This window comes from Silurus meridionalis, chromosome 15, assembly GCF_014805685.1.
Source record: "Silurus meridionalis isolate SWU-2019-XX chromosome 15, ASM1480568v1, whole genome shotgun sequence".
Lineage (NCBI taxonomy): Eukaryota > Metazoa > Chordata > Actinopteri > Siluriformes > Siluridae > Silurus > Silurus meridionalis.
The window spans coordinates 14,257,984-14,280,678 of NC_060898.1; the positions used below are offsets into that span (position 1 = coordinate 14,257,984).

Here is a 22,695-nt window from a genome sequence, read left to right on the forward strand (position 1 = left end):
ATGCAAGTGTACTATTTTAATTTTAATTATAGATCATTCTCACATGATATAATTGATATATGCATATCTCATAGCTTGCGATCAAAAAACGTGAAGAAACGATTAAAGTGTCTACATTCTGTAAAGTGTGGTTACCACGCAACTGGCAACACCGGCGTCCTCTTGACTAGCCACGTGATCGGAAGTAAATAAAGTTCCCGCGTTGTTTCGTGCAGGAAAGAGTGTGTTTCCAGGGTGATCAACTGGGCATTGCAATGGATGATCTTTATTTAGAAAACATTGACGAATATGTTAACGATCAGAATAAAATTGTAAGTTCTACATTGTCATTTTTCTGGCGTATCATCGTGTTTCGTTTGGGATAGCATTTGTTTTTTTTGTTCGACATTTGAGAAAGCTAGCTAGCACTGCAGTGTAGTGTGTTAGAGCCACGAGATTTTGAGGGGATAGTCCCACTTTATCTTAGTTATTAAATGCAAGTTTGCACAGAGCGAAAAATTATTTGTTTTACTAAATAATGGCTTCTCTGCAAATGACTAAATTATTTAGCAGCGCCATTTTCTACATGTGTTTTGCATTTAATAATTCAAGGAATACGGATTGAAGAAGTGTAATGATTTTTGTTTGTTGCTAGTGTGTTTGTTTTATGTGCTTTTTTAAAAAATTTGCCACCATTATTGAACACTTTTGGGGTGACTAAAGTAAAACTGTAAATTGAATCCGTTCAGTCCCATAGTCCTACAATAGCAAAAATATATATGGATTGAGACAAGACGATGATGAAGCTTTGCGCATGCGTGCTTTTCTGTCAGACGTTTGCTCATGGAGTTATGGCCCACTGGATACTGTTTGGGAATATATAAGATTGTTGTTCAAAAGATCGCTTTGTATAGTTTGAATATCCATTTCTGGATTTTGTGGAAATGTAATCATTTCATAAGCCAACTATTGCATATAACATTTTATAATGTGTAGGTGGAATGCTTGATGTTACTGTAATATTATCAACAGGGTGGTATGAAAGTGTTTGAAAGTGTTTTTTTTTTTTTTTTTTTTAATAAACGTTCCCAAAGTGATTTTTTTATTACTAAAAGAGTGACTACATATGGTTTACTTTTTGTTACATTTAATGTTATGAAATGATTACTAAACAGCTGCTGCTCTCACTTACATGATCTAAATTTTTTAATTCTATTTTAACTTAATAGGACAAAAATATTCAGCTTATCATGTTACCAAGAAACCACAAAGGAAAACTGATTTGAAGACTTTATCAGGGTGGAAAACTTATTCTGTTCTAACACTGTATTATGTCAATTTCTCCTTATGGAAAGCTTTACTATGCCAGTGTTCATTGTACTTCGTTTATAATTAAATTCACACTATACAAATCCTTGTGAATAAGGCCTGATACTATACTGCAATGAACGCATTAATGTTAATTTATTTATAGAAAATTCATCAACAGCTGACCAATTAAAATCAAAAATTCAATAGAAAGTGTAATAAAGTGCTTCATTGTTCAATAATCTTTACAAAGAAAACTTACTATGTTCCATATGTAAAGATATTTTCTTGCAAAATAAAGTGCAAGGCATTTCCTGTGCCATTGAAATTAACATTGGGTGAATGTAATTTGTCAGTTCTAATGCTGAAAATGCTTTTTGATATACATAACATGCACAATGCATTATGGTATACATAAGTTATCTTCTGCCAACAGTACATTTTCAGTTTGCTTTCAGATATTAACCCGTTAACATTGACTTTGTCTGAACAGGTCTCCTATAAATGGCTAAGTCTTACTCTTGGTGTCCATGTTAACACGGCTAAACAGTAAGTTTACACTTTTTTTGGTGGTAATTTTGAAATCTAGTTTCATCTAACCTCTTAATGTTTAATCGAATTTGTTGCAGAATGCTGTATCACTACTTAGAGCAGCGACGGAAGGAGCGCTCTGGAAACACACTGTATGCTACTTACTTGGTTTCTGGGAAGTGCATGGAGAAAGGCAGCATGGTGATTTGAATTATTTTGCTAAATATTATGTTGAATTATGTTGTTAATAGTACAAAATGAAAACTATATGATGTCATTGGTAATTTTGCTTTCACAAATGCTGCATAGGACATTTATGATCTTTCTTTGTCATTTACTTTAGTGTCATAAGGTGTCAGTAGTGCGTGAAGACAAGCTCGAGGGTATGATTGTTTTTCTAATATTTGAATAAACACTGGCTATAAGTGAGAAGAAACAAGTGTAATGCATGAACATGTAGACCAGCTGTTTTCCATCACATGGTTAAATTACTTGTTTTTATTCACCCCACATGGCATTGTGTAGATTTTATTTATAGAAATGATCATAAGCCTGTGATGTGCTTTTGCAGTTGGAGTTGCTGAGGTTTTTTTTACTCTTTTTTACTTTTTTTTATTCTAAGCTTAAATATGCCATTTTGCTTTTTTTTGTTTATTTCAGAAATTCTGTATTGTAGATAATCATTTAATTGTGATTGGTTTGGTATTTTCTTATGTTCTGTGCAGAAGTCACTGTGTGATTACACTGAAATTAATTTAATATCATTCTACAGTATGTGTGAGCTAATTCTTTTGTATCTGCAATCCACAATCTTTCCCAGATGTAAAATCCAAACTGGATGTGACGATTAGCGTGCATGTGTACAGCGTGCAAAAAGCTGAGCTCAAGGACAGTGCACCGCTTTACAGTACTGACTACGATGCGATGAAAGAGAACCTCAAAAACTGCAACAAGTATGTGATTTATTACTTGACTTTATGATTCTTATTTCTCAGGTTTATTTTAATGTTGTCATGTGGCATTAAAGCAGTTAATTCTGTCATGAATGTTTATATAACATTTATGGAAGTAGTCACCGGGATTGATACTTTAAATAACCGCTTTAACAAAGGAAATGGCAAAACATAAAACTAATATAAAATCTATACAAACTATATGAAACGAATATAAAAACTAGATGAATAAAAATGTCTTTTTTTTATAATATATAAACATTGGTAAATAGTATCAGTAAATTAGTATTGATAAATAGAAAGAGGAATAAACTATATGAAGATATGCTTTTATATAAAATAAACTTTTGGGGTCTCTCTTGCTCTCATCACATTACTCCATCACTGATCATTCTCTTATTACAGCACACTCCCAAGTGTTCTCTTCTTTAACAATATGTGTCATATTGCTCAGAATACAATACAAATATACCCTCCTGACCTAGGTCAGTATTTTTCCCATGTCTTCTCTGCTGTAAATTGGTCAGGTTTTGAGCAGTTAAACTCAGATCACTTTGTGACCATCAACACTCTACAATTGTACATATACACTCAATAAAAAGTCCCTTAACGTTATACTAATACTGGGTAGGCCTCTTATCATTCTAGGTTACTGTAGCCTATATGTTAACTCAAACCACTCTGGCTTCTCACTTGACCTCAACAAGGCTTTTCCTTTTGCAGAACTGCTGCTCACTGGATGTTTCTTTTTTTTTTTTTATTGCACCATTCTGAATAAAATCTAGAGAATGTTGTGTGAAAATCCCAGGAGATCAGCAGTTACAGAAATATTCAAACCAGCCTGTCTGGCATCAACTGTCATGCTGAAATCACTGAATTCTTTCCTCCTCTTCAGATGATGGATGTGGACATTGCTTGAAGCTGCTGGCGTGTGTCTGCATGAGTTGATGCATTGCACTGCTGGCTGATTAAATAATTGTGTGAATGAGTAGATGTGCAGGTGTTCCTAATAACATGCTCCTGCAATGTATCACCCTGTGGAAGAACATAAAAGCTATATGTAAAAACATCCATTTGTAAATAGGATTGTCATATTTGAATATAGTTGAAAATACAAAATGATAGAAATAGAAAAGTCATCCTGCATTTTCTCATAGTATTTCAGCATTGATAGAACTCTTATTGTATTAATTCTATAAAAAGAGAACCTCTTCACTGTTTATATTAATAGATTATATTACCTTTCACAGGTACAGTGCGATCCGATGTTCTGCTGCAGTGCAGGAGTTAAAGACAGCTCAAGAAAAGGCCATGTCCACTTCAACTGACAAAGAGGTCATTAAACCTGTTGTCAATAACTACACAGCACCTGCATCCAAACCTACCTCCAAACAGCCGAAAGGCATCATGGGAATGTTTTCAAATAAAACAGCTCCTAAAAGTGATGAGCAGAACAAAAAGGTGAAGAAGGAGCAGGTAGACGATCCGCCTCCTGTAAGTGCACAATCAAAGCATCAGCCTTAAAACATAATTTGGCCCGGGAGCCCAATTTTGTCATCCAAACCACTTTAAAATTCTCTTCTCCTAATAAACATTTTTGTTTTTTTTAGGCTGAGGGACCTAAAACCAAGGTGTCGTCCAAAGCCAACAGTATGAACAATTTTTGGGGAAAAACAGCAGACAGTGAGTAGTAATATCTGTTATACTGAGTCACCATTGCTTGTTTTCCTCACTGACCACCTTACAATTTGTTGATTACAGAAAAGCTTGAAAAATCTGACCAAAACATAAAAGAGAAGCCAGATGGTGTTCCAGAATCATCGGCTGCAGAGAGCACAAAACAGTCTTCATCCAAACCTAAGCAGGACATAAAGGAGGAATTACCGAAGGAGGCTGAAGTGATTGAAGATCAATCCAAAGAGACCCGGAGGTAGGCTTTTAGATGCCTTTGGGATATTCTGGTTCAATACAGCCATTTTTCCTTGTAGGCTATAAATATTGTGAATCAATGCAGACACATCATTGTTATTGTATTGTTATAGAAACTGTTCTTATGGGTGCAGCATTTAGATTTTGTATAACGAGTGCCATGATATTTCTTTAAAAATAAACCAAAATCCTACAAACAGTAAAACAAAACGTCTGGAGAATTCGGATAGTGAAAGCGAGCAAGTGGACAGTCGTAAGAAGAAGAGACGGAGGATAAAAAATCCTCAGCCGGACAGCAGTGATGATGAGGGTGGGTGAAATTTTTAAAAAAGTGCTTCAAGCTGCAATTAAAACAGTTTCACCTGCAGGAAATTTCTACAATAGTTATTTCGGTGTAAACACACTGATTGACTTTGTTCATCTTCTCACTTTAGTAATTCCAGATTCTCCACCTGCACCTCAACTGCACACAAGTCCTGAAAAGCATGTGAAGAAAGAGCCTGTTTTGCAAGTAAGTATCTGGAATATTGAATAATCACATTTCCCAATCAGTAGACCATGTTTTCAGGGGGGGAAAAAAATGTACAGTTTAAAAACAAAAAAATGAATTAATATTAAACTATGTATTTGTTTGTTGTATGTATTGTACTATGCATTAATTTATTGTTGCTTTGTAGTCTAAATTGTTGGTGTGTTTTCTCTTATTTACTGCAGAACTCTGAGGGGAGGAGGAGGAAGAGGAGACGGGTGTTAAAGTCCCGTACATTTGTTGATGATGAAGACTGTATTGGTGCGTAATGGTTCATTCATAGTTTACATTGTGGTGTGATGAGGTGGACGTTCTATTACAACCAAAACCTTAATTGTTTTCTTGTAACCATATGTCCTGAAGTTTTTATTCCTTTTATGAGAGAAATGCAACAATTTTACTGTTGAATATTGTAATATTTAATCGTGTTGAACATTTTTAACATCTGGAGGAGAACAAGTTGCATAGTTTTGGTCTGTAGCGGGAGAAGGCCTTACACACACTGTGTGTATGAGTTGTCAGACACACTTAGCCAGATGTTTAATTTGTCCCTTTAAATCAAGAGGTGAATTATTTTTTTGTGATTGCTTTTTTTGTTGTTGTTTAAATGTTAGACGTATGTTCTGTATCTTAAAATGCTCACCTATTCCCCAATGAATAGCACAAAATTTTGTTCTCACAAGAAAGAGTGGGAACTGAGAAAAACCTAAAATACTGATGATTGCGTGAGATCTTTTCCATTTATGGGCACAGTATTGAGTGTGTATTTGCTGACATTGTTCAGTACCTTGTAAGTTTAGAAATCCAATCCAATTCACTCATCTGCATTCAAAAACATATACAGCTTGCAGAGTTTTTTATTTTATTTTATTTTTATTTTATTTATTTTTTTGCTGCGGCAAATGTTGTCTCTGTGGCGAACGACAAATTTAATGTAATGGATAAATTTAATTCTGCATTAGTTACAGTAAGCCCTCTGCCAGAAAAGCTATAAATGAAAATAAATTACCTGACCAAAAAAAAAAATCTGAACAATCAGAGTTGAGAACCCACCTGTTCTGTGGTATAATTTGGTCTCCATGTGTTTTTTTTTTTAACTTAGTGACCGAGAAAGGCTTCGAGAGTGAATCTTACTCGGAGAGTGATGACGAATCCAAGACTGCCACTCAGCCTGCTGAAGACTCAAGCTCGCTCACGGAAACACTCAAAAGGAAGGATGATGAGAAAAAGGTTAAAGAGAAAAGCCAGAAGAAAGCTCCTGCTGCTACAAATAAAGTGACAAAACAAGCATCCATCATGGGCTTTTTCCAAAAGAAATGAACTACTTATGTGGGCTTTCTGTCTGTGTACCTCTGTGACCTTCCAGTGCTCTAAAAACTGGATATTTATTGTACTGGATTCAGTACAATAACAAACCAGTAGGTGTCCCTGTAAAGTTTATCAGGTGTTTTGGTCATTAGTCTTTTTAAAGAGAAAACCTCGGAGATGCTGGGATTGGGGTTTGAGGTGCCTATATGTGAAAGATTTTTGTCTGATATTAATATCACCGATTGCTGTTCACTGAGCATCTAAATAACTTTTTGTCATTCTGAATATCCTATATTAAAAGTAATATTAAATGTTACTATAAACAATAAAATTTACTTTCACATTGTGTCTTCTGTTTTTTCTATCCCTTTCATTCTCACCTCTTTTATCAGTCCTTTTCTGTACTTTTTGGACTTATTGATGAATGTTTGTGCTGTGTATAATCCTAATGATGAACTAATTAGTTCAGAAAGTTTTTTTCTGTGGTTTATTTGGATTTTTTTATTATTTTTAACAGAACTTGAGCTTTGCCAAAAGCTTTTTTTTTCCACAATTTTAAATAACGTCAGTCTCTGGCACAGCTCTTGGCCTCATTACAGGGGGTTCTGATTTATTAAAACAAAACTGACAGTTTGAGATGGCATGAGTCTGGAAATGTGTAATGAAGCTTCTCTGATCTGCTGCCATGTACGTGATTTTGAGCTTTTCATGCCAACCAGAGCTTTTCCACCTACCTTCTTTTCTCCCTGGCAATCACTAAACTTTATTTTTATAGCGTTTAGTCAGCGGTTATTAAAGGTTAATGCAGTTTTAAAAGGGCCCTTCAGCCAAAAATGAAATGTACACCAAATGTCGTTAATCATCCAGGCTCTTCGGTTTTGTACTGGAGTTACAATGTTGATGCTAAGTATAGGAAGCTTGTAGCCTCCTGTTTAGCACTGTAAAAATGGCACTGCCTTACAGCAATACAATTTAAATAAAAAAACAATCAAATGTGAATTTTATCATCCTTTGAATTATGAACTGTGGTAGAAAAGCTATTCTCCTTTAAAATTTCCCTTTTTCATTCGTCCATTTTACTTTCCCTTTTTTTAATGAGGGTTGCAGTGGCTATAGACTGAAAAGGTCAGATCAGACTTCTTCATCCACAGCCTTAGATTACAGTTTATTGCTGACTATCTCCAGATTTGTGTCATGGGTGTCTGCACCAGTTGATGCTCAACTAGATTCGCTCAATTTTATGGTGCATGCTTTATCACCACATGCTCATTTGTAGATATCCACTTGCCCCAGATATGGCTTCAGGAGTAGGCTCCAATATCCTTAATCTGCACAGAGTATGTTTGGTGTATTCTACAATGGTGTTACAAGTGACATCTTTTATAAACCCCATTTTGTGGATGTCAGTGTAATACAGTTTCAGAAACCACAAAAAGAAATCTAAAATACTGAACTATAGAAACTAAAATAATACCAGTTGTGGAACAAAAGATTATGAGTTCAAGTCTTTTAGATGAGCTAAAATTACATAGTTAGGTCTTAAGACCTTAAAACATTTTTAAGAAGAAAAAAGGAAGCATCTGACACATTTTACACTCTTGAGTCACTGTGGATGAAGGACCACCAACTGACTCAATCTTTTATAAAAAAAAAACGCAAATCTGATGCAATAAGTGAACTCGTGCACTTGTTGCGTCAGTTTATATATGTGATGCACTAAAATTGCTAAAGTTTGTCATTGAAATGGAAAACCGGGTCTGAAAAATTTTATTATATTCCAGATATGTGAATAATCAACAATAAAATTTAATTTAAATAATCACATGAAAATAATATGTATAAAGTCCACTGCATATAGAAATGTGTCTATAAAAATCCATGTGACTTTTCCTTTTCATCTACAATTTACACAACGTTATCCTTGCACAAACCCTGCTGCATGCGGAGGTAACATGCGTGAGGTGCCTGCTCTAGATCACTCGTTGTACTGTTGTTTAAAACATGAGGTGCCTCTGTGTCTCAGAGTAAATCTGTTGCTCGATAGCATGGCTATCGTCGAAAAAAAAAAGCTGGGCTACATCAAAGCTCTTGTGATTTGGCATCGCCATGTTGGGCCCACAACTGTTTCCAGGTTTGTGTTCAGAAAGGGTGAAGTCGAGCTGGTTCAGGTCCCCTGATCTGAGATTAGAAATTAGAGATTAAAACAGCAATCGAAAACAGTCCTGTTAAAAAATAACCTTTACTGTGTGGCAAACAAGGGTCCCTTATTGCATCCCTTTTATTATATTGATTCTGGGGAAAAGAAAAATTATACATATATATATATATATATACATACTGTATACACATACACATTTGAAATGGTTAGTAGGTTAGTAGTAAGTAAACAATACACTTTACAATTGATGCACGTGTTTAATCAAATTTGTCCAAAATGCATAACTGCATTGTTTATAAAGTACATCTACATTATATACATAAACTCTTCACTTTGTTTTGTTCCATTCAGTGCAGCTCAGCTTTTTTCCTCTTTCCCAGCTACACAGATGTGGAATGCATTTTCAGCCCAGGTGGAATAAATCAATAGCCATTTAAAAAAAAAAGTATATCAAGTGAATCCACATTATTAAATTCAAACCAACCTCAGGCTATCTGCAAAGCCATTAAATATGAAAGAGTATTAGTGCAGCAGTGTATTGTTCTGCAACAATGTCATTTTGATTAGATTTTGTCTATTAAATCTACTTTTCACATTTTGTAATAATCCTTTCATATAGGGTATTTACAGTTAATTCCCCATGGCTTCTTCCCTCACAGGTTTTGCTCCTCAAACCTTTTATAGTTAAAGAAAAACTAAAAAGGAAAAGAAAAGTAAAGATTTTTAAGTGGTGTATTTCTCTTATCCTGCAGCAATCTGTTGATGCTACAATCTGATTTAAAAAGCATGTTATCGTTTTTTCTCCATTTAGAGCTACATTGAATGCTACAAAACATCAGCACTTGGTCTTTGTTATCAGGTTTGTTATAGTAGCTATAAACCAACCTCTACTTTTTTTCTTTTGAAATTAATTACAGTATAATTTTACTACCTACACTTAAAAAAAATCGCTATTAAATAAATTCACAAAAACAGTTAATCCATGCTTCATATTCATTAAACTGAGCTGGCTTGCTCTAGACTCATTAAAGAGCAGTACTGACAAACAAAAAATGATCAACATTTTTATGCTGTAACACTATTCATTTAGTCATGATTCATTTGAAAGATCTGTCTCTTATTCAATATATAAAGTACATTTATACTGATGTAAGACTGACAATGGATTTTATGGAATGATTATGACTTTATGGCTTTAGGAAGATTTTCTTTGTCCAAATTGGAGAATATTTATGACATGGCTTTAAAATGTGGTACTTCTTCTGGGACTCAGGGAGTGCAGTGTCACGGGCTATTTTTGGGGTGTGTGTGGGCGGGTGCTAAATCTCCACATCTGGAATAACCTTTTTGCGAAATACAGTAAGAAGGCCAGTGGTACTTTACCGTTTTGGATAAAGAAGTGAAGTTTTTTGATGGTTTATGAATATCGCCAGTTTGCACGCAAGTTTTGATTGCACCTCAAACACTTCAGTTCTCGTTCATCAATGTGTCAGTGTGTGTGAGATGCCTATTCATCATAATCCTTTTGATATGACAGTTATGTGGAAATGTAGGAGTTGGTTATCCATGCTTTTTCCTGGCAGAGGCTAAACAAATGACTTTCACTCTTAAATGCAATTATGCCACTAATTTGCTATACAACTAATAGCACTTATTTATGTTTCAATCAAAATATTACCTTTTATTAAATCTGAACATTCTTCTGTGACCCTCTAACAGTGGAAATCACTTGGAAGTGTTCCTGACATGTAGCTCACTAATGTTTGTACTTCCTGATCACCAGTTGAAACGATCGGGGCCTGACTTAATGAAGCAGATTGAGAGAAAGTAACCCAAACAGCACTCTTAAAAAGATTTCGGAAGTATTTTGATGCCATTTATTTAAGGGTCCCCTGAACACCTTAATCAGCTATAAAAGCAAGCACATCAGAGTTAATTGCCTTATAGCCCCGGTTTGGTGCCCTTTGAGTCAGAAGGCCATGTAATTGATTTGCAATGCTTCACTTCCCCTATGTCTGTAAGGCACCACAGAGTTCAGCAGCTCAGAGAATTCTTATTAACATTTTCACAGTTTTCTTACACAGCATCGTACAGCATGGACGGCCAGTGGTTCTTTGTGTTATTACCCTTATGCAAAATTAAGAAATCACTTGATAATGCATGAAATGTCTGATTGTACATGCATATGATCATGTGAGTGTGCATTTATTTTGTGTTATGCCCTAAAATTTAATGTGAACCCCAGTAAACACTTTGGATCATGTGTGAAGAGGAATGATTTGCATTGCCCACAAGTACAAATAAACATAAAAATAAATAAATCGTGAAAAAAAACTCACATGAGAAAATGTAAAAACTATATGTGTAAATATTAAAGGCTTAATGTGGCATTGGGTAGCATTGCGCCCCCTCACAGCACTAGGGTACTGATGCTGTCCTGAGCTTAACGTCCAGTCTGTATAAGTTTCTTACTCACAAAAACAGTTGAATTAGTTATACTTAATTGCCCCAATTGTGAATAAATGTGTTTATTTATAGTGTTCTCTGATGGTGTGTACTTCCACCTCCGGAAAGGCTTCAGCGTGACGCTAACCAAAAAAAAAACAGTTGAATGTTCTATATATATTGCTTCAACCTTAGGTTTTGTCTTTTTAACATTGCTATAGCTAAAGAGGTGTCAGTATTTTTAGGTCCGTGGCTGTTGAATGTCACCACTGGAAAGAAGAAATCTTTCATTTATATGGCATGAAGACACAATAAACAGCTTGTGTGGTGATTTAGTGACTATGTTGAGCCTACATGCTGCAGGACTGTAAATATTGTTGAACGGATAATTTATTTCCTCCCCGATGAGTGAGTTTTTTTACTCGCCTCTATGTTTAATCGAATTAACTGAACAATTCCATTTCTGTAAGTGTTTAAAAACTTGACTATTTGAGTAAAAACACAGAAAACCTTTCCCACGCTCAGATGTTAAGATGCAACTAAAAACCGTGTCAATGTAAGGCTTTAACATGGCTGTAACACTGGTTGTAAGCTTGAACAGGAACAGTCACACAGAGAACTGACCCTTCTGCTTGATTTATACCCACTGACTGCCCCCAGCTGTTCAAATTGCCAGAGCCAAGACTAAGCATGCATAGCAGAATTGGCCAAATGCTATTTAGAGGGAATTTAAAACCAACCTCCATCCAATGATGAAAGGACCATACGGATGCCAAAGATGGCAATGCTTAAAATCAAGCTTGTGCTCCAGCAGCAAGTGTTGAATTCGGTGAGAAATGCAGCAGAACGTTCCAAACTTATCAAATTAATTGGATTATTTCTCAGGCATTATGATATACATGTTTTATTCTTATTTATTTATTTATGTTTGTTTGTTTGTTTATTTGATTTACCAATGTATACATTTAATACAATGCCACAAATATACATACTGAGAAGAGTGAAATAGACTGAAATCTATTATCTATTGTTAGGGTAAAAATCTAAAGTATTAAGGTTGAGCACTGCATTCCTTTACAAGTTCTCATCGATGGCAAGTTAGACAGCTGCATTTGTAATTTAAAATGTTTTTAAACGTCCTTGACGCTAGTGGCTTTGTGCCATGTTTCCCCTGAATACCAAACAAGGTAAACAGAATGATTTGTTGTAACAAAAAAACAATTTGTTGTATAATACACTATGTGTAATCTGCACTGCTTGTGTAGTGTGCTCTTAGTTTTCTTTACTATCTCCCTCCAAGGCATTTTGGGTGAAAAAGAGTAATAGAAACACAATAATCATGTTCACGTTCATTACAACATGACTGTATTTCACATGCTCATTCTCAATCGCTGCTGCTAATGTTTTACAGATGTGTCAGAGAAGCTTGACAAATGTAGATCGAAATGTAGGGAACTTTTCACTCTGTATAATCACTTGACATGTCCGACTGTATAAGATGCATGAATCTACAATCTGGACTAGTAATAGATCAGCTGCAGCCTCATGACTGCACAACATCTTACCTCTGCTGATGGTTCTGTCGTGCTCGATTCCACAAAAGTCCAAACTGAATTCAGGTTAAGATATTTGTTATGTTTCTGCTATTGATGCAAAAGATACAACCTTAAATGTATCTTTTTTAATACTATTGCTTGTTTTTACAATTTGAGTGGGCTTGAAGGTGCTTAGCTCTGCTAGCCTATTTATACCAGCCACCCCTGGAGTAGAGAGTCGGTCTTTGAGTCACTCTGGAGAGAAACAAATTGCCAGAGTGCCAGATCCAACAGCCAGCAAAAATAATTCACAGCTTCATTGTGTGACCATTAAGGTCTTCAACTAAGGGGCTTCTGTTGCAAAATATTTTGTCAGGCCTTCAGTGAGAGATGAGCAGCACTGTCTGGCACTATGTGTGAGTCCAGGACAATGACTCATTGTGTTTGGGAAGGGAGGGAAAGTGGGCTTTTGAGGTTCGGAGAAAAGGGAAAGTGGATATTACTCTTTGAACTTCTCCAGTCTGGGTCCGTGGCCAGGCCCAGTTCACTGTGAACAAGCACGGATTATCTTCCACCTGGTGACCCGAACAAGGCTGTCGACAAGCAGCTGACAGGCCATGTCTGCACCAAACCACAGCTTGGCTGCAGAATGACATCTCTATTAAACTAACAATCATCTGAGAATTTGTTATTGAAATCATGTTAGTTGCCTCTGCCATAAAAATTGCACTGTACTGTGATGTGCCCCAACAGGTGGCGTAAAGTCTGCACATCGAGTAAATGTTAACAAATACTAGATTTTTTGGTGATCACATTGCTTCAAATAAGACAGCCATGTGTCTCAACAAGGCCTGTTCTGTATTCTTGGAAAATTCTGACCTGCATTTATATCAAATTAACAGAGCTCTCTTGTTGCACTCATGCTGTTAAACTACCACAACCCTTGAGAAAACAAACTATAACATGTAGCACAGGCCAAATTTTCAGAGGAGAGACACAAATCTGAAAAAAATCTAAATGGTTCATTGTCCAGCCAGAACCGTTTATGTAAGAACACTTGCCTCTGGTCAGCAGCTCTCACTTTTTAATTTCTCTACCATGGTATAAAATGTTCTGTGCATACAGACATAATGTTCATATTGACCATTCACCATTGTCCATGCTTCTGTTTCAGTCAAAATGAAAACTCTTTTTTTTTTTAACACTATACAATAAATATTACAATTTCTTTATAGTATTAAAATTATTTAATGGGTGCATAACTAATGACAGTGATTAAAATGTGGCCTACATCAACTTTATAAAAGCATCCTGGGCCATTATTCTGCTTACATTCCTACTTTTACTTCTCTTTAATTACTGTACAAAGACAGCGATTGCTTTGTTTGAATCACATCCATAAATTTTTCCTTAATACAAAGTAATATCTCCATACTTTCCCTTTGATTCAGAACTGACACATCTGTATGCGTTTACTTTCCCTTCTGTATTTTGACAAGACCACACTTTTGACTTCAGTTAAAGGCCTCTACAAAAGCTACATCTCACATGGGACAGCAAAGTTCTTCTGCCGGTATCTGGTTTTTCCACTAAAACACATTGTGTGTGTTCTGCTTTGTGTCTGGAAAGAAAAGAGGTGTTGGACGCTGAGCTGATACACTGTTCCAGAGCAGAGAGGACGCTCAGAGGACTAGGACGTGCAAAGAATGTCCAGCTGATCGGGGTTTAAGTACTTCACTACCTCCTTAATGCCATCTTCACAAGTCCTGTTTCTACTGAAGTCCTTCTCCTTGTCTTCTTCCTCTTTAAACTTTCTCCACGTGTCTGAGAGAACAAAAAATATACACACACTATAAAACAAAAATACCAACTTGATTATTTTTCAACAACAGCATGATCTGAACTGTTTAATTCCAATTACCTAAATTACCTGTAATTACAATTGATTACATATTTTTATTTGATCCATTTACAGTTATATTTATTGTGTGGAAATTGGTTCCTGCTATCAAAAATAAACATCTTTTTCACTCAATGTTACTAGGCTCTGACAATAGTGCATCTATTGCCATCAATGTGCAAGTTGCACAACTGATTAGTGCAAGGGCATAATAGAAATCTCTTTTTTGCCTGAAAAATCACTACCTATCATTAATCAACACATGCTCACCAACCAGAACCAAGAATTAATTTGGTCTAACATTAACTAATCTACAAAGAAATGGACTGAGCTTTGTGACAAGTTTGCTAAGGGACATGCTTTGTCAATAGGAATTCACATTATGTCTTCACATTTTAAGCAAAAAAGTATTTTCATGTGTTTACTGCTGTGTCTATTACTGCCCTGACCTGCAGGTGCTCCAAATAAACCCCAAATGTTCTACTTTACACTTTATGTACACTAATATATCCAGTACATATACATTGACTCTTATCTCTTAATGCTTTCTGTATTATATTTCAAAGTATGACATTTTGTTCACACATGAATCCACCTAATACTGCATTAACATAAGTTTATAAAGGAGAACGGTACAAAAACTCACCCTCATCCAATGTAGTCAGCAGAATATAATTCTCTGGATACTCTATAAGGTCCTTTTTTTGAACATCACCAGTTTCCATTAAATGTAATACCCCTAGGAAAAAATAAAAATTATATATATATATATATATATATATATATATATATATATATATATATATATATATATATATATATATATATATATTTATCCAAAATAAATACATATTCCAAATTAGCTTTTTTAAATAAGTTTTTACTGTAGACTCTGAGAAAGAAGCAATTGTACACAATTTGCCCCTTTAGATAATAAGCCATGTAATATTCATTTGGTGTATTTATTTATTTCTGTTTTATTGCATTGCATTATTACTGCAATGTTTATGTGGCCATGTTTAAACTTTCACTGGCTTAATTTATTATCATGATTATATCCATATAAAGACTATCCACACAAAAATAAAAGTGCAATGCAAGGTCATGTTATAAAAGTAAATACACCATTCTATCCAGGACACATTCGACAATAAAGCTCCTGTGTCAGTGTTGTACGTGTTGCATGTGCTCTATTAAAGTTGGTGCCTTTCCAAATGTTAGCAATATTTAAACTGGAGGAAAAATGTGGCTGATTTAATCATCTTGTTAATAAAACAAGGACTATACTAAGCACCTTTGAGTATGAACATTTCATACAGCCATCAGATTTCAGTAAACGGAGATAATTTTAGAATTGTATCAGAATACAGTACAGATACATGAAGCAAGAATGATCCAAACAGAAACTGTGTATGTCTAGCCAAATAAATATCCAAAAAAATAAAAAGCCAAAATGTTCTTTACATAAACTCTCTTTCGGTTTCTTCCATCAGGGGTCGTCATATTGGACCATTCGCATGTTTGATTTGGCACGTTTTTACGCTGGATGCCTTTCCTAACGCAACCCTCCCCATTTATCCGGGCTTGGGACCGGCACTAAGAGTGGCTGGGGTTGGTTCCCTGACCGGGGTTTGAACCCGGGCCGCAGCGGTGAGAGCGCCGCATCCTAACCACATACATAACTGCTTCAAATTACATCACTTAGGCTCATACTCCCATTTTTAAATAAACAAGATTGTAAAATAGCAGATAAATGTAAATTACATTGCAAGTTTATAACTATCTACTGTACATTACTTAGAATGATGCTGTTAATCTCTGTTAAAACGACATCAAATTGTGCAATATAGCCAACCCTATAACATTTCAACATTAAGCAACAGTGTGCTGGTAGGAATACAAGATGTTCACATTCTTTACCGTCTACTGTTTTCCATACTTGCACCTCAATCTCTGTGGCTCCCTGTCTCTCAATGGCAATTTTCCGCACTGTGTCTTCCTCATGAGCAGCAGATGAAGATTCGACTTTATACACCAGGAGACTGTTATTGTCCTGTCCCAAATAACAATCTATTCTATTGTTTTCAGTAGTACTCTCTGTCAAATAAGGAAAAAAGCACAAAGGAACATATATGACATTATATATAAAAAGTCCAGGTAAATAAACTGTAGAATTTACCAATAATACAATATAAATTCTTGTGCTACCTGGGCAAATCTTACAGCATTTTCCTTCTATCTTTGTGGGGTGTTTGCATGGGTACTGGCTGGGGCAGGTGAGGCGTCTGCACTCCTGAAGGCCATCTCGGCAGGTGCACAGGATGCACTCCAGAACCTTCCCCAACACGGGGTGCCACACGTCACCATGGGAGTAAGTCTTCCCACTGTACATGCAAGCTTAGACAAACAACTGTGAGAAAGTATTGGCTCCAACAATATTTTGACTGCAGTATGCACTGATTTAAAAAGAAATTGCATATTCACTTATAAGTGCCATTAAAAAACCTCTACGAAATCTTAGCTGACTTGAAGTGAGCTGTCTCAGGAAAGGGTTTGTTTGGAACTTCCAAAACAGTAAATACAAGCAGTACCACTGGCTTACAGCCTCTGAGGAGCGCTGCAAATTATGTGTATGCATCTCTGGTGAGTAGGTTGTATTTTATTTACATTTTTATGTTTTTGTCATGTTTTTAGACAAATATTGGTTCTGAACTGCTCCAGATGATGTAGGTGGCACAGTTGCGGATGTAGTGTGGAGGTTTGAAGCTTTAGTAAAATGGTATTCACCCTCCATATGCGAAATGTCTCTCTGTCTGTAATGCCACACGTTTTTACATTGCATTTTTGTGTAATATTGATGGTTTCTAGAATTGCGACGTGATGGTGGCATTAAGAGGTTGATTAAGTCGGGTAAGTCCCCACTGAAGGCCCAGGTACCAAATGCATAGCCCGCCACTACTCATACTGAATATTGTTTTTCCAAATAATATAATATTATATATAATTCTATAGTGTACAATTGCAGATAAGTAACCCTGAAAAAAATCAATTTCCTTTTGAGCCCAATTTCTCTCAAGGATTTTTCTGCTTTGCTAATGCTAGCTATCTGGCTGATGACCCATATTCACATTTCCACTAATATCCACAAATCTTATCCACAATTCCACCTTAAAGACACACCATCTGTGTTCTGCAATCCTAGATTTTCCAGACCCTACTGACTAATTCAGCTAAAGATCTAGTGGAGCTCACCTCTCTGGTGTTTGCGCTGTAAGAGGATCTTCACTGTGGTATCAGCCGCTCCTTTAAGGTGCAGTGTTTGTAGATTAAGCCCTCTTGTTGAGCCTCTAAGTGCGGCTGGTGTGACACGTGTGGCCCGGTTCTTCACCTGCTCTCCAGGGCACTGATCCATAGAATGCCTCTTTGGTTTGAGGAGATGAAAGAAAAGATGGGACTTTGTAAATGACTTAATGCCAAGTTGGACATAAACCTTTAAGTAGGGTTGGACATAAACCTTTAAATAACTGCATAGCTTTCTATTATGCATTTTGGTAATGATTGTTCCTGCTTCATTTCCATCCATCCATCCATCCATCCATCCATCCATCCATACATCCATCCATCTCATATAAAACTGGAGGCCAAAATGAACTAATTTAAACATTAGTGCATTAGAAGGTCCTTGTATTTAATTTATTATGTATAAGTAATGATGCACTATGAGTAAAGAAAAAAAAATACAGTACATACTACTCCTCGGTTCAGTTGCTGTCCTCCATTGTCATATGAATTGTCAGGTGGACCCTCTGATCATGTCAGAGAAACAAGAGTCACATTGCCTCCTTAAATCTGCTTGAAAACTGCACGTGCTAATGTGCCAAATTTACAGAAAATCAAAAAATAAAACACATCACACATCCATATTCATTTCAAAACATAAAAAATATTTTACCACTGATAAGCTATATAAAGAAATCGTCGAATACATTTGTACCACATTTATAGTGAATACCTGAAGCTAACCTGTCAGGAGGTATTAATTGGTTTTCTACAGCAACAACTCTGAAAATAGTTGCAGTAATTCAATGTAATTGTTCTAATATTTTTCAATTTCTTTCGGAATTTAGGGCTAAAAACATTTCGATTGTATTTAGCAAAGAGAAACTTTATCATGTGGTGAACTTTTCTATAAAGAGACTTTTACATTTAAATAAATGTCAGCATTTTGTGTTACAGTTCCACTAGAGCAAAGTTTTCAAAAGTTTCAAAATTTTCTGATAATGTAAAAATCAGTGTGTGTGTGTGTGTGTGTGTGTGTGTTCGAAAAAAAGAGGCTGATAAGAGAACAACTGTTTATGGATACTATGATGTAAGCAGTGATAGAAGCTAACTGTGAATGTTGTACAACTTCTGTTCCACAAAGTATCTATAAATAGATTAAATGTGATGTGTGGCTTACAATGAATTACTGGTAGCACATTAATAATGGAATAAGAGAAATAAAAAAATTTGGGACATGCTCTCAGGGATAAATCATCAATGCTAGTCATTCTGCTTTGCCTCACACCACATTGTTTTGGATAACAACATGCCCCAAGTGTTTAATTTTCTTTACATAAATTATTACAATTGCATTTAGCTTTTTTAGACTACATATACATTAAATTCCTACACAAAAACAACCTAAGAAGAATCACCTTTGCAAACGAAGCAGCATGTATCGGGAACGGAGATGGGTGAAGAGCATGTTATGGGCTGACAGGTTTTCAGTGCACAAAAAATATTTCCACCCTTGGAGGCCAAGAAAGAAAAGAGAGACAAAAGACAATGTAAACATGCCAAAGCAAACTGATTTAGTCCTCGTTTTTACCACAGTACCTCCTGACTTTACTGTTATAAATCCTTAATATTTTTCCATTCCATCTAGTAAAACTCTGAAGTGCTGAAATCTACATTCACAATCTACAATTCAGATATACAGGTCAATAAGCGCTCGGAACACGCATCCTAATTCATACAATTCAAGATTTCTATAGTAACAACTTGTGTACTTGTACTAGTACAACATTAGTTGTACATAGTAGTGAACATTGAACATAAATGGAATAAAAAAAAGGAATGGGAAACAATCGTATGTTTTCACCCACAAGAAAGACTTCCGGACCGCCAATTTTGCACTTTTGTGGTTTAATTATTTTGTCTTATTTACTTAACATGACAGTGAGAGAAAAAAATAATAGGCAGCTCAGGGAATAGCTGTATACTGTATAGCTATTATAACAAAAATGATAACAAGGAACAAGTTTTGTAGGACATTAAAAGTAAGAAATAGCAATGCTGTAGTGTAAGAAGTGCACATTGGGAGGTGGGGTTATAGAAAAAAAAATTTTCCTCTGGGTGGTCACAGTAATTCACCTTTGCATCGGACCACCCTATCACTGAACATTATCATATAACAGTATGAAATGTTTTGTTCCACACAAACAACAGGTATCCACTAGACTAATTTTTACCTTAATTGTATCTGGCAGTATTATAGATAGGTCACAACTTTTATGTTCACCATAAAAAATCTGTCTGCTTTTGAATATAAAACCATAAAATAAAAGGAATGTGGAAAAAAACATCATAAAACATGCAACCACTTACTGAGCATGTGCACATAACACACTGGTTGGACTGTCGGGATGGGAACAGATCGTGATTAGTGAATGTCTCGCCCATTTGGTATGTAGTGCCATTGTAGTGACAGGTTTTCACAGGAGCCCTCAAACCCGCAGGGGGCCTCTGCTCATCTGTGGTATAATACAACAGTACATAGAATATTAATAGGAAACCATCCATCCATCCATCCATCCATCCATCCATTCATCCATTCCTTTATCTACAGGTTATCCTTCAGGCAAGCAGAAATTCAGATTACTGATTAATACAGATAAGTTTTCCTTTGCCTGAAAATCACTTCAGAGTATAAAGCATTTGAACCCAGTTTGTTTACACACCAAATTTAAAGCATTTCATACATTATAACATGAGTGTAACTTGTGACTACAGTACTAAGAAACAAACCATAAAATTATTTTGAGAGCCAGCTGAGACAAGGTGTCACATAATGTCACTATGTCACATAAATAATATTAAAGGCATTCAAACAACTCCTATAAAATCCGTCTATGCAGCACACAACACGAGGAGAGCCTCAATACTCATATAAGCAGCATAGCTAAAAGCAGTCATCCGTAGCTAGCTAGCTAGCTATAGATAAATAGATAGGCAGATAGATAGATACATATGTATATACATACATAAATACATAAATACATACATTTACCTTATATTTATGATAATCAGCGATCATTATCTAAACTATTATTAAACTATTATTAGAAATCCAATTGTATAAGTTATTTCTCATTTTATATTTGTCTGTCTGTCTGTCTGTCTGTCTGTCTGTCTGTATATTTCTGTCTAAAATTGTTAAAACAGTTAATTTGAAGACAGATCAATGGATGGATATATTGGTAGATGAACAGATGCCTGGATGGATAGATAGACTGATGGAAGAATGGATAGATTAATACATTCATAGACAGATATTTATAAATAAGCAGTACAGCTCATAGTTAGTCATGGAGTCACTATTTCTCTACACATCTTTACAGATAAACATATCCTCTCTCTCTCTCCTCTCTCTCTCTCTCTCGCGCTCTCTCTCTCTCTCTGTGTGTGTGTGTGTGTGTGTGTGTGTGTGTGTGTGTGTGTGTGTGTGTGTGTGTGTCTATAGATAGATAACCAGTAGATGGATGGAACAGACAGACAGGCAAAGGGACAAATACTTTTATAGAAATCTGATTAAACATGGTCTCTTCAATTACAATTTTTTCGAATGTTTGTTTCACACACTGATATAGTTTATCTATCTATCTATCTATCTATCTGTCTGTCTGTCTGTCTGTCTGTCTGTCTGTCTATCTATCTATCTATCTATCTATCTATCTATCTATCTATCTATCTTTGTCTGTCTTTGTGTGTCTGTGTGTGTGTGTGTGTGTGTGTGTGTGTGTGTGTGTGTGTGTGTGTGTACCTGCACATCGTGGGCAGCACTGCTGCGAGTCAGTTACAGGATTGTCACAACGCAGTGTTGGGCATTTGACCGGGTTACATTTCACATGGCCAGACTTGGAAGAGTCAGATTTGCATGTAAGTCATACAAAAAAGAAATGTACACAAATCCAAAACACACACACACACACACACACACACACACACACACACACACACACACACATACTTTCTCATACTTTCTCTCTCTCTCTATCTCTCTCTCTCTCTTTCTCTCAAGTATCAGTGAGTATAGAACATACTTCAGTGCAGGCACAGCGCATGCAGAACATGAACCCAAACGGCTCTAGATAAGGATGCCAGCTCTCTCCGGGGCTGTAGGTTTTCTCCTTAAACGTGCAAAACACTACACATGACACAGAAAACAACATTACAATTACATTATCATTAGCACTGAGGATTCATTCATGAGGATTACAACCTACCTGTCAACATCTATAATAATGACCATTATAAATTAAAAAGTGTGCATTGTTTGATGAACAAGTGATTACAAAGAGCTTTATAAATATATCCCAAAATAATCCCAATCGTCAATCTAAGTGAATACTTACTTTTTCGGCTATGTGCTGCTTCTGTCTCACACCACACCATCCAGCGCATAGCAGCTAAAATAAACACATGCTTCAGGGAAGGCATTCTTCTCTTCCTAATGTCAGATACGTCCAGTGAACAGATATACTTCACTTTTTCCTCTTCTGTACTTGGTAACTGCGACAGCATCGACTACCGGACAGACTACTGCGGTCTACTAATGCTCACCGACTTTATAGAAAAGCGCCTCCTACAGGAGAACATGTTGTTTTACACAACATAAAGAACAAGCTATACTGTATACAATTGTTTATTTTTTTTTTTACCATTTAATTTGAGGCCTATTCGAAAAACAAAAAACAACAACCCTGAAATCTACTAAAGCCACAAAACATTATAAAAACACCTAAAAAGGTGATCTCAGTGACTTGAGTATTTAAGAAACTGCACATCTTCTGGTATTT

The 22,695-nt window shown here is 35.8% G+C and overlaps 2 protein-coding genes across 3 annotated transcripts; one reads left to right on the forward strand and one right to left on the reverse strand.

The window, feature by feature from the left end:
* The first annotated feature begins 177 nt into the window (after nt 1-177).
* pold3 (polymerase (DNA-directed), delta 3, accessory subunit) lies at nt 178-6,883 on the forward strand. The gene is made up of 12 exons (XM_046868753.1): nt 178-311; nt 1,781-1,836; nt 1,917-2,019; nt 2,162-2,201; nt 2,639-2,771; nt 4,022-4,265; nt 4,382-4,454; nt 4,533-4,701; nt 4,901-5,010; nt 5,135-5,211; nt 5,415-5,490; nt 6,332-6,883. Exons 1-12 carry the CDS (start codon nt 255-257, stop codon nt 6,547-6,549), a joined length of 1,356 nt encoding a protein of 451 aa, XP_046724709.1. The 5' UTR covers nt 178-254; the 3' UTR covers nt 6,550-6,883.
* A 6,820-nt stretch (nt 6,884-13,703) lies between these two features.
* chrdl2 (chordin-like 2) lies at nt 13,704-22,449 on the reverse strand. 2 transcript variants are annotated; one of them, XM_046868369.1, is made up of 11 exons: nt 22,252-22,449; nt 21,940-22,043; nt 21,660-21,753; nt 20,225-20,370; nt 19,273-19,366; nt 18,326-18,381; nt 17,828-17,996; nt 16,784-16,972; nt 16,496-16,672; nt 15,222-15,314; nt 13,704-14,499 (listed from the first exon to the last, which is right to left on the reverse strand). In XM_046868369.1, the coding sequence occupies exons 1-11, from the start codon at nt 22,418-22,420 to the stop codon at nt 14,366-14,368; spliced, it is 1,425 nt and encodes a 474-aa protein (XP_046724325.1). In that variant the 5' UTR covers nt 22,421-22,449; the 3' UTR covers nt 13,704-14,365. The 2 variants fall into 2 exon arrangements, with proteins under 2 accessions (XP_046724325.1, XP_046724324.1); XM_046868368.1 differs by having other exon boundaries at nt 19,273-19,375.
* Nucleotides 22,450-22,695: the final 246 nt, after the last annotated feature.